This window comes from Mus musculus, chromosome X (genome assembly GCF_000001635.26).
Source record: "Mus musculus strain C57BL/6J chromosome X, GRCm38.p6 C57BL/6J".
Lineage (NCBI taxonomy): Eukaryota > Metazoa > Chordata > Mammalia > Rodentia > Muridae > Mus > Mus musculus.
The window spans coordinates 112307512-112320790 of NC_000086.7; the positions used below are offsets into that span (position 1 = coordinate 112307512).

General features: G+C 38.4%; 1 protein-coding gene across 3 annotated transcripts in view; it reads left to right on the forward strand.

The window, feature by feature from the left end:
- Positions 1–3840: 3840 nt before the first annotated feature.
- Positions 3841–13279, forward strand: part of Apool (apolipoprotein O-like) — a 61404-nt gene continuing 51965 nt past the window's right edge. For 2 of the 3 annotated variants that reach the window (NM_026565.3, NM_001313734.1), the window contains exon 1: positions 3841–3925. In NM_026565.3, coding sequence (NP_080841.1) covers positions 3911–3925 — 15 coding nt within the window. In that variant the 5' untranslated portion in view covers positions 3841–3910. The remainder of the gene's footprint in view (positions 3926–13279) is intronic. The other variant, NM_001313733.1, reaches the window with a different exon arrangement.

The window sequence follows — 13279 nt, forward strand, 5'->3', positions numbered from 1 at the left end:
ATGAACCATTTGCTTGGAAAATTTTGTCCCCAGCCTTTCACTCTGAGGTAGTGTCTGTCTTTTTCCCTGAGGTGGGTTTCCTGTAAGCAGCAAAATGTTGGGTCCTGTTTGTATAGCCAGTCTGTTAGTCTATGTCTTTTTATTGGGGAATTGAGTCCATTGATATTAAGAGATATTAAGGAAAAGGTATTGTTGCTTCCTGTTTTTTTTTAATTTTTTTTTTTTTGTTGTTGTTGTTAGAGTTGGGATTCTGTTCTTGCGGCTATCTTCTTTTGGTTTTGTTGAAGGATTACTTTCTTGCTTTTTCTAGGGTGTCATTGTGTTGGTGTTTTCTCTTTTATATCCTTTGAAAGGCTGGATTCGTGGAAAGATATTGTGTGCATTTGGTTTTGTCATAGAATACTTTGGTTTCTCCATCTATGGTAATTGAGAGTTTTGCTGTGTATAGTAGCCTGGGCTGGAATTTGTGTTCTCTTAGGGTCTGTATAACATTTGTCCAGGATCTTCTGGCTTTCATAGTCTCTGGTGAGAAGTCTGGTGTAATTCTGATAGGTCTGCCTTTATATGTTACTTGACCTTTTTCCCTTACTGCTTTTAATATTCTATCTTTATTTACTGCATTTGTTGTTCTGATTATTGTGTGTTGGGAGGAATTTCTTTTATGGTCCAGTCTATTTTGAGTTCTGTAGGCTTCTTTTATGTTCATGGGCATCTCTTTCTTTAGGTTAGGGAAGATTTTTTCTATAATTTTCTTGAAGATATTTACTGGCCCTAAAATCTTCATTCTTATCTACTCCTATTATCTGTAGGTTTGGTCTTCTCATTGTGTCCTGGATTTCCTGGATGTTTTGAGTTAGGATCTTCTTGCATTTTGTATTTTCTTTGATTGTTGTGCCGATGTTCTCTATGGAATCTTCTGCACCTGAGATTCTCTCTTTAATCTCTTGTATTCTGTTGCTGATGCTCTCATCTATGGTTCCTGATTTCTTTCCTAGGATTTCATTCTCCAGAGTTGTCTCCCTTTGAGTTTTCTTCATTGTTTCTACTTCCATTTTTAGATCTTGGATGGTTTTGGTCAATTCCATCACCTGTTTGGTTGTGTTTTCCTGTAATTCTTTAAGGGATTTTTATGTTTCTTCTACCTATTTAGCAGTGTTTTCCTGTAATTCTTTAAGGAATTTTTGTGCTTCCTCTTTAAGGCCTCTTACCTGTTTAGCCATGTTCTCCTGTATTTCTTTAAGTGAGTTATTAATTTCCTTCTTAAAATCCTCTACCACCATCATGAGATATGACTTCAAAACTGAATCTTACTTTTTGGGTGTGTTGGGGTATCCAGGACTCACTGTGGTGGGAGTGTTGGGCTCTGATGATGCTGAGTGGTCTTCGTTTCTGTTAATAAGATTCTTATGTTTGCCTTTCGCCATCTGGTAATCTCTGGTGTTAGTTTTTATAGCTGTCTCTGGCTGGAGCTGTGATTCTTTAGCCTCTGTCAGCACTCCTAGGATTCCAACTCTCTCCTGAGTCTCAGTGGTCAGAACACTCTCTGCAGGCAAGCTCTCCTCTTTCAAGAAGGTGCACAGAGGTCTGGAGCTCAGCTCTGTCTCCTGACTGAAGATGAAGGCCTGAAAGGTGCCCTGTCCCAGAAGCTATGTTGCTTCTGCAGCCTGTGTGCTCTCCTGTGCAGACTGGTCTTGAGGAACCCGGGATAGAAGATGGTCAGAGCCCTCCCTGGAGGCCACCTCTCCTCTGGCAGGGAAAGTGCATAGAGGTCTGGAGCTCAGATCTGCTTCCTGGGTGAAGATGAAGGCCCAGAAAGAGCCCTGTTCCAGAAGCTATGTTGCATCTGCAGCCCACAGGCTCTCCTGCCCAGACTCCTCACTCATTTTTTTAAAAAAGAAAATAAAATCCGAAGTTGTTACCAACTGTGATAAAAAAATTAAAATTAAAATGATCAATTATGGAAACCTTTAATAACTTAATAATTGATTCTAAAGAAGCAGAGACATGGATCCTACCTTAATTCCTGAAGTTTTGAGCAAAAAGAATTTCTCTCTTCTATATATGCTTATTCACAGTTATCCCAAATTGCATCTTTACTGTTAATTGTGAAAATTTTATTAGTATTAAAATTATTGACAAGTGCATGTCAATTAACAATGAACAAATAGAATCACTTAAAACCTCCTCAAAGCACCTGTTGAATATTCACAAATATTAGATTTCGATAATGTAATTAAAAATGTTAAACCTCAAAACCAGAAACTGAAATTGTATAAATAGCTTTATTCTTATCAGGAAAATAAATTCATGAAAAATTTAAATATTTTTCACTATTTTATTTATAGTTTATATAATAGAATTTACTTGATTTAATATTATATTTCATATCGATATTTTATTAGAAACATGTATGCTGTACTTTAAGTGTAAAAAAATATTAAAAACTTTTAGTCTTTTATTCATGACCATTGTTATTTATTTAATAACTTAATAATATATTTCATTATATATTCATTAAAAATGAACCTGCCTTAAGTATCAAATATGTTTAGTATACCACTAATGCTTAGTATATAGTTTACACTTAAATATTTATTAAATGAATAAGTGAATGCAGTTACCTAATACTGTGAAGTTAATGGGAACATAAATGGACACTCTTTGTCTCCGAATTATTCACAGAGGCCTCAGGGAGCCTGTACCCTTACAGAGAATAATATACCTCCTCACAATCTAGTCTCCTGGGAACATCATAATCATCATTTTATAATGTATTTTAGATCAAGTCACACCAATGCTAAAAGCCTTCCAATTACATTTCTTTTTATTCTTTTTTAATTAGGAATTTCCATATAATATATTCTGATCACAGTTTTCCCTCCCTCATGTCCTCCCAGATTCTGCCACCTCTGACCCCGACTCCATGCCTTCATCTTTGGAATACAAACAGGCAACTAAAAAAAAAAAGGATAAAACAAAACAAAAGCAAACAATCCACACTAGTTATAGTGACACAGAGAGCCCCTGTTGTGGTATGTTTGTTTTTTCATTGTTGGGACCTACCACTCTCTGTTCCTGATATTACTTTTGCATAGACCACTTGCCTATATTCCTCATGACTTTCTTCAAATCACCCTATCAGCGCCTTCTATCTGTATGAACTAGAAAACTCCATTCCTTCTCAACAGATAGCTTCTACTTTTACACTTTTAATACATTTTATTTACTCTCTCTCTCTCTCTCTCTCTCTCTCTCTCTCTCTCTGTGTGTGTGTGTGTGTGTGTGTGTGTGTGTGTGTGTGTGTGAAATTTAGGCCATCCGGCTTGTCAGCCAGTAAGTACTTCTTACAAGCTGAACCGTCTTGTCAAGGTTCTGTTTTCTTGAATAGTGTTGAGGCCTTTCTAAAATTTTTTTGTCATTTTCTCTTGGTGCTGTATGTAGGTTTTGTAGTGTACTGTGAGCAACTTCCTGACAGAATTGGTGTTTAGTGACAGTTCTAGAATGAATGTAATTGAATTGCCTCAAGGATTGCAGTGGTGACCTGCTCTTGTGACAGACTATATGGTTGTTTATTAAGGCAGTTGAGTTTTAAGTTCTTATCTAGACAAATCCCGTAAACACCCAGTCATTCACCCAAGAAAACAATTTCTAATTGGAGTGTGGAGACTATTCTTAGAGGTTAGATGTATGAGGACTGGAATGTCAACCGCAAAGATAGGCCCTTTGCTCTGAAGAAGTGCTAACCAATTGACTTTGGCGCCTACAAAAGCAATGGCAGGAGGGCGGGGAAAGGGCAGGGCCAGCGGGCTCCTAGCGTAAAGGGGCGGGGCTATGGTGACGCAAGGCAAAGTGAACTGCTTTGTCCCTCTGCGCTCTCCGTCTGAAAACTTGAGCCGAGAGGGTCATAGGTATGGCGGCCTTTAGGGTAAGTGAAAAGAAACTTAGTTTTCCACTCCCCGCTCGCTCTGAGCCCAAGCATTACAATAATTATAGAAGGGACCGTCTATCGTAACTCATGGAGGGAGCCCCTCAGCAAGTGGCGACCTGGAGATGAGACTATGAGGATCGGAGTCTTTAATCTTTGCAGTCTCAACAAACCTCCCTCGCCTTCTCCTTAATCCCTGCGGGTAACTGTTTACACCGCGGGGCTTTAGTCCCGCAACCCGCTGAGTGAGTGATGAGGAAGGCCTGGCCACTCGCCTCTCTGGAGAAGGAAAACAAAACAAAAGGAAACAAAACAAAACAAAAGTTTGGCGCTGTCTTGGTGTGCAGGGCGGGGCTCCCAGACCGGGACATAAGACTTCCTTCAAAAATTAGCTGTGGGCAAAACAGACAAAAGTAGAGATTTCTCAGAATCTGTGTTGTGAGTGGGATTATACATAGTGTTATTCCCCGTCGAATAACCAGTTTCTTTGGAGTTTTATGAGAAAAGGTGCTTTTGTGTAGAAATCGGGGGTAAAGGAAACAAGTCAGCCGACTCGGGTTTCAACATCAGTTTACAAATACTTAACGCATGTATTTTTTTTTAAAGGTATGTAATGACTCTGTTAGGCTTGAAGGCTATAAGATTGTTATTAATTCAATCAGAGGACATTGACTTTTAATATTTCCCATTCTTCACTGCATTTCTCTAGTTTGGGACCTCATACTTTCTTTCAAACTACGGACCATTCTCTTAACTGGACTCTACCCACTCCATTGCTCTGATGGAATCCATTTTCTCCTGTGCTGCCATAGTACTTATATCAAAATGAGACTCTGCCCTGCTACTTTAAAGCCTTTATAGGCACTCCATTATCAGCTCTCAGGGGTCAGGTTACCCTTCTAGATAACAACACTTCACCTAGCCTCTGCACTCCAGCTTCCTCTCCTGTCACCCAAGAACCCTCTCCTGTGTACTTAACTTCCTACTTTATCTCTTCATGCCCCATTTACCTGCTCTTTCTGCAATTCCTAAAGTGCCCTTGCCCATTCTTATTTAATTTCTAGCATGCACGTCTGACCAACCTTTTGATAATGCAACCCCACCTGACCTCTACAAAGTTTATCCTGGAGAATCACAATCAAGTTACCAAAAAAAAAAAAAAAAAAAAAGCCCCAAATAATATTTTTACAATGTTTAAATAGTTTACAATTTTGTATTGGGTAGGGTGTGGTGTGTAGGCCATTGGTAGGAGATGCTTGCTTCTTTTGGTAAACACAGAATGGCTCTTCTAAGTGTGTGTCCTTGACAACTGTACTGATCCACATGAGAAAGTTTTTGATTAATTAATTAAAACTTTTAAGTCCTTTCTTGGTGGCCAAATCACGAGCAGGGCTGTGGTTCTGAAAAGTTTCTTGGTCCCCAAGTTCAGAAATACACAGTTTTGAAATCAAAACCCAGAAAGATGCATCAAAGTTAGATGAAGGTCAGAGTAGCCATGAAACATTTATCCCTGGTAGAACATAGTAGTTACTTTAGATATAACTTGCCAATTATTTTGGCTAATACATCTGGCCAATGGTCAAAGCTGTGGAAGTCTCACATGTGTTGCCAAGGCATATGTGACCACTGGGGGAATCAGATAAAGGGCTGAGAATTATTTAATCGAACATAAAATGGAGTCAGAAGAGGATGGTGTCACCTTAGTCATTTCATTTCCCAATTTTTATTTTAAAGTTATTGTTAAATTTTTGATCTTGACCAAGTGATAAATACTAGTTCCTGAGTATCATTAGCCTAACTGAGGAAATTTTCTATCTGATGAACTTTAAAAGACCATTTATTATATAAGGCTCTATAGCAAGTCTCATAATAAGGGGGAGTAAGGGACCAGGCAAAACAATGAAAAGTATTGTGAGCCATGGGTTTTAATAGTTTTCTGGTACCAGAAATTATTTCATTCATGTTTTTGATTTAAAATAATTTTTGTAAAGTTTTTTTTTTCTTAAATGATAATGTTTGATTTGTTAGTACAGAAGCAACAAGTCTCCCTTACTGTCACACAACCTCTCCTGGTTTGGAGAACTGTTTCTGTCAGAGACTCTATCTGACCATGGCATGTGTTAAAGGAGAATCTGAAGGTGCCTGGTGTCTATCTGCTTGACAAATTATCTGTTGTAGGCTCTCTCTTTTTTCTGATTAGAGCCATAGTGTACACGGCTACTGCCTATCTATCATCATTGGAAAACTGAAAGGGGTAGCCCCCTGTACGTCTGGTTGGCATATATTTCCAATTGTGCTCATGGCGGAGGATACAACTCGAGACAGTGGCTGCTCAAGTGCTATTAGCAAGGTGAGATGCATGGTCTAGGCGATTTCTCCAAATAATTGTTTAGATTTCCTAAGGAAACTGACTTTAGGGCTAAAGTTTATTCCAGATTCCCGATTCTGGGCCACCCTTGATGAAGTGTTGTCACTTCTGGTTTTGATCCCAGGTCAGTTCTCAAACCACCCCAACCCAGCATCTTAGAATTTGCTTATTGACCTCCGAAAGGCTTATTACCTTAAGCTGCTGTCTTCTGTATATCCTGGTATCCATTGTACTTTCACCAGCTGTTTGAAGATTAAATATTTTGCAGTTTTAATGCCAAGTCCTGGCTCTGAGTTGCTTCTACAGCAGCTCCTGCAAACTATCAGTTGTGCCCAGGAGCACCAACAGCAATCATGAGAGCTGTCCATCCAGAAGGTCAGCACAAACCAGAGTCCAATATTGGTCTAAGTCACCGGAGCTCCAGAGTCGTTGTGAGTTGAGGCGTTGGCCACAAGCTGAAAGATGTCTGTCTCTTGGTTATCCCCTCAGCCTTGGTGGTCTGTGGTGGTTTGGTGCCCCATAGCGCTGGACTGTGGACTGTGGTACTCTGTGGTAATCCCACTCTGCTGCTTTTGGAGATGTTGTAGCACACAGTGTTAGTCAGCTACTGTGCAGTAGAAGGAAATTGGAGGCTTCTCTAGCAGTGACATTTGGCTAAGACATGGATCTTTTGCTCCTTTCCTTTTGCTAAGAAAAAGTCCCTCTGTGGAAACCCCTTGTCAGCTGTCATATGTTGTCTTTCTCACATCATCCTTCAAGCAGGAAACTAGAAATTTGAATGTAGATGTTTTTGTAGAGAATTCCCTTTCAAGTATAAAATAGTTATCATGGATTAACCAAAGCTGTTCTAGTTACACATGATGCCTCATGTCTTTTATCCCTCACTGAGTGCACTCAGGAAGCACTCAGGAAGCAGAGATAGATTGCCGAGTTCAAGGCCTGCCTGGTGTACAGAGGCCTATATAGAGAAAAAGAAGAGGAAAGCTGTCCTTCTATCCCTGCTCCATCCCTGCCATGTGGTAGGAAATGTCTTCGTCACCTTTATCACCTCCTCCTTTTCTTCTGTTCTCTTGCCTTCCTCCTTTTCTTTTTAACCCATTGAAATAAGGGCCATTCAGTGAAGTGTGGGTATAGGTGTGGAGTCATCCAGTGGAGTATGGTCTGCAGACTTGGGGTTAGACCACTGAGGAAAACTGACTCTCCCCTTCCCTGCAGTCAAACTCTCCATGGCTCCTCCTTAGGGCTGAGGAGGTCCTCTCGGATCCTTGCTGGAAGTTTGACTGGCTTGATCTTAGGTAAGCAAACAGAATTTTTGAATTCATGAGTACTAGGACATGCATCCAGAAAATGGTTCCTAGTGGCTGGTCATCTTCTGGTCTTTTCAGTCCCACCTTGCAGTCCTTCCTGGAGGTTTTGAGGCATAGGGGACAGTGGGTGTGATGTAGATATCCCTTTTGGAGCCAAACACTTCATAGATACTTGCTTTTCTCATGTGGTAGATCTATTTTTAGTTTTTTGAGAGACATCAGACCAATTTTCAAAGAGACTGAAGTAGTTTATACTAGCACTGGCACTCTCTAGGGTCCTTTCCCCTCACATCCATAGCAGTATTTACTGTCACCCTTGGATGATGGAGTCACTTCTTGGATGACAGAGTCACTTCTTGGATGTCACTCTGACTGGAGTGAAGTGAAATCCTGGAGTGGTTTAGATCTGCATTTTCCTGATGTCTATGGGTGCTTAACAATTAAAGATGCTTTCTGGCTATCTTTAGTTCTCTTGAGAACCTTTTGCTCAGTTCTATAAGTCATATTTTAAATGGGTAGGTTGGGTTATTTATATATTCTGGACTCCCAGAAGTGGTCCAGTCCACAGCTTAGGTGTACATTGGCTCAGTAGATAAAATACACACATCAAAAGTCACAACAAACACTGTAACTCCAGCTGCCCAGGTCTTTTTGGGAAGACACATGCAGTATAAAAACCAACACAGCATTTCCCCCTCAGGCCAGAACATCTTCCCATAGTTTCTCTACAGGCTTTTATTTTTAATTTCAACCCTTTGAAGTTGACTATTTGAAATGCTGATGAACAAGGACCAGATTGTACAAGTACATTTTTGCTGTTTATTGTACTTGGGCTTTTTTGTTGTTGTTGTTGTTCAGTTATCACAGGTTTTTCCAAGAGATTGAGTTTTGCAGGAAAATACAAGTTTGTGTATGTGTGTGTATGATTTCCTTTTTCAGTAAAGTATGTGCTTTTCATTTTCTAGTATAATAAATGATACCATGGCTGAAAGACTTTCTTTTTCTTTTTAGTAGATTTAATGATATTTTATTCTTTTAGAGATGATTCACTTACCCACTATTTCAGGAAGAAAATAAGCACCTGATATATACAGGTCGTGTGTTAGTGACTCATTGGTGATTACTCTAAAACAGGGCACTCTTGTCTGAGACTTTTATGTTGCTGCCAAGAAATAGCTCCTAGGCTGCATCTCTAAGATGAAGCATGACTACTTTTTTTTTTTCTTGTCAGTTTCAGCTAGAGAAAATAGTAGTGTGTCTGTTAAAGTCGGAGATGAGTTTAGTGGCACTTGTTATTATCACAGACTTTATTATCCCTGGAAAATAGTCTAGCATACATAGGGATATAGTCCAGAATTGAGAAAAAGGAAGTAAGATGCACTTTCATGAATAGAAAAGATAGGCTGTGCCTCTTCTTTATGACCCAAAGGAGCATACATCAGTGAAAATGATATGATCATTAACTCAGGCTACTGAAGAACTTTCTCACAAAGATGTTATTTTAAAAAAGTTTTGTGAGAACGATGCTGTATTTGCCTCATTTCATTTTACTGCAGGTCACAGATGCACTGTTTGGGGTTGCTTGGTAATGAGTTTTAGAAAGGATTTCAGCTATAGGAGTGGCTAGACCAGGAGATATATTGTGGAGATCTTATGTTTTCAGATATAAATTCTCATACTTAAAATGCAGATATATCTGTTACATGTCCCTTACTTGTAAAACTAATCACTTACCATTTTATATTATATCTAATAATCATTAGTTTATTCTGGAGCAGCTCTTGATCTTTCAAGTTAACTTCTGTTCCACCTCCTCACTTCTATTTCATCAGTCCTGTATGCCTCTATGTTTGTTTCTGTCTGGAGTGTACACACTACTTCTGTAGAGAAATCACCCAGAACGAATACTACTGATAAATGTAGTCACAGTTCTCCCGTCTCTACTGAAAAGACAGATATGGGGAAAAAGAACTAGTAAATAGAGTTTAAAGAAAGAATTGAAAAAAATACAGGTTGGAACAAATGATAGTAGGAAAATAAAGAGTGGAGGAAGTAATTGATTATAAAAAAGAACAATAACAATTAAGAAGAGGTGGGTAGTCTGTCTTTTCCTTGAGCTAGGTCAGTGAAATACAACTCTGCATTGTTCTCTACACAGATCTAGTGATCCAGAGTTTATATGTGGTGGTGTGGTGATATATTTCCCAAAGGGTAAATGGAAAGGTAAAAATTAGGCAAATTAAAACTGGAAAGCAGATAAAGGAGAGTCATTCAATGTGTCCACAAGCCACATTAAGGGCAGATCCATTCAGTTATCCCCCATGTCCTTTTTCAGGATCCTGAAGTAATGTAGAGTTTAAACAAAGGACCAGGGATATGTACACTTAAGCAGGCTCAGTCAAGGTGGGGTCCTGCCCAACAGTGACCCATTCATATGGGCTTCAGTCTTATGTAAGGTGGTCTCAGCAAGTTGTTAGAACTGTGTGAAATCTTTTTCTAGGAGACAAGTTTCCCACCTGACTGAGGCCTCTTTCTTCTCCAAGCATGAGATTTCCTGGGAGAAATTGCCATTTCTTTGGGGTCTGTTGTTTGAATAGTTTTATATTCAAATTGAGAGGTATCCCTTTAGAATATCTTCATTTCTTCTAGAGTGGTTACAACAGTCTCTTTTCACTACTGTTCTTTTGGCCTACAGAAAATGTTATCTATTTAAACACTATTCAAGCAGTTATACTATAAGTATACTTTGCCTAGGAAACTCACTAATGAAAAGTACATTGAGCGGAATAGAAAATAGTGTCTATTAAAGTATGTATTTGATACAATATAATTAATTTTGCCAAGAGCTTTTTCATGTTATATGCAAAGGTGAATTCTCTCTTTAGTAAGTAGTCATTGTCTGTTGGCACTAGCAGGCACTCCAAAAGCACCATTGTTAATGCACTTACTAAACTCTCTCCTGCTCTGATAGACTAGCTCATATTCTACTGGCTCACTGAAAAACATCTCTTATTTGTGTGAAGCAATGATCTGGTACTTACAAATATGTGATATCGTCCTTTTTAAATGCATCCGATCTATTTTCTGTTGAGTAGCCATAGAATTTGGGAGGTCATTCTAGAAGGGAAGATGAAGGTTGTCCGTGCACTGAGAGGAGAGTATGCTTTACATCTTTGAGGCCTGGAAAGATTCATATAGCTAGAGTCAAAGGGTATATGGGCAGAGATGAATAAAGAAAGTGGTAATTTAGAAAGACTGATTTAGCAATCTTATACCGCTTATTTAATTGCTTTGAAATTTTTTAACATATGAACCCTAAACTGAAAACAACTTGAAAGTCATCTCTGAGCATTTCTGTCTATTCAGACAAGTAGAATGCTTTCAGTGTTGATTTGCTAAATCTCTATGAGCTGTGCAGAGCTAACTTTTTTCTTGCATATAATACACATATGTTTATATATATGTGTAAAATATGGCCTTCAGGACTTTAAAATAAAATTGCTGGTTTTGACAGTATATATACTATTTGTCTGACCTTGATAACAATAAACTGAATAAAGTTGAGTTATGCCAATCTTGTGCCATTTCTGAAAGATTCCAAGTATATCAAATATGTATGTTTTTTTTATTTTTGTACTTCTTGGATTTTTATTTATCTAAGATAAATTTTCAAGTGCCACTCAGTAATTACTGTACCACCATTTGTGGTCATAAAAATGTTTAGAAATTCTAAAATAATTTAGTACTTTTATGTAATATTTTAATTAAAATATTCACTGTTTAAAATGTTATTATTCTGGTCCAATTATTGAATTATACAGCCACATTAAGCTGGGCTGTTTGTTCTGGTTATCTTATGATTGGCCTTAAGTGCTAGAGCTTTAATTTTTATGCAAATTACATCTCACATGTACCATGTAATTCCCATCCATCTTAGACGAGGGAGTTAAATCCATTCTTCATCACTCAGTCTCTTCTGTTTTTCAGTATTGCTAATTGAACTATGTTGTGGCTGTTAGAATATTTATTTAAATGAAGCAGACTCGAATGGATAATTGAGCTCAGAGAGAACCTTAGAAATTGCTATCTTGAAAAGTGTTTTGATGTTGTTTGCTTTTCCCCCCGTAAATGTGAAATGAATGTATACAACTTGTTAGCTTTATGGTCTGGCTGAGTGATGAGTTTGGTGAATAAAAGAAAGCCTTTTCTGGGTTTGTACCCTTGGGGGGGGGGGGCTTCCGCTTCTTTGAGAAGAAGAGGAAGGGGTAAAGGAAGCGAGGAGGCTTGTGATGGTGGGTTTGGGAAGAGAAGGGCTGTGATTGGGATGTAAAGTGAGGAAGTAAATAGATGATGAAAAAAGGCAGCATTTCCAGCAGTGATTTTTCAGTCCTTAAAGGATCTTGCAGAGTGCTTATATTTATTTACTTATCTGATCCTTTCAGAATAGTATGTATACTTTCTGCATTATTAATATTCTTTATTATGCATAGTTGGCATTAGAAAATGTTAATTATCTACTACTTTTCCCTCACAACGTATTTTATTAAACCACAGTTACTATGTTGTAAGTGCGTTCATCCTCAGATGTGCCACACATCACTCCTTGCTGTTGATGTCCTCTAATATTTAGATCTCAAAAAAATACCAGCTTCTGTGCACATTCTAAATGGCACTTAGATGTAGGTAACAAAGCAGAGAGATGAAAGAATCGAAGCTCGCTTGTGCTCTCTCTTTCTCTCTAATAGTGGAAAACAGAAAAATGATTTATTCAGTATGGTCATATCAAGAAGAGGGAGAAATAAATCTAGGGAAATCCTATGTGTTCATTCTCAGAAACTCCAAGGTCTATTTTGGGGGCCTGAAGTGAGATTAAAGTTTAAATAGAAGGCCAAGGATTTCTGCATCTAAGCAATTCCAGAGAAGGTGTGGTCCTGCCTACCATTGACCTATCCTTGCCTGGGCTTCAGTCTCATTATTAAAAGAAGTCCAACAAAGTTTGGAATCATTTTCCAAGACACAAATTCTCCCTCTAACTGAGGCTTATTCTTTCTAGCTTGAGATTCTTGGGGAAATTCCCATTTCTTTGGGGTTCATTGCTTCAGCTTTCTGAAAGTCAGATTGAGAAACACAAGTGTCTCTAGAATATCTTCATTTTCTGCCATGCCAGTTGCAATTCCTTACTCTCTGTTTTAATGTCTTGGAATTTGTCTCTTTGGAACAAGTGTAATAAAATAATGCAAGTAAGGACCAGCTTTAAAACACACTTAGTGTCAGGAGGGTAGCAGTACATGAAAACCACTTTTAAATAACCTGTTGGCTTTAGTTCCTCTTAGAGGGATGACTGAGCAACTTCATTTTGTTCATTTAAGATAGGGTGTCATCATGAAGCTTAGGCTGGCCTCAAACTTAAGGTCTTCCACTTTCAGTTTCCTAAATGGTGGGATTATGGGAAAGTGCTGCCACAACCAGTGTGACTTTATTTCAGTATTTATAGCTTCCCTTTTGTCTCTGAATAATATTCTCAGAAAAATTTATTGATTATCCTTCTGGGATTATTCTCCATTGCCCCATGAAGTCAGAGGAAAAAAATGTTCTAGTTTGGATTGATGCCGCCCACATGGAAAATTAAGTGCCAATAGAATTAGTGCCAATAACCCTTTCTCCTCAGTTTCTACTTTC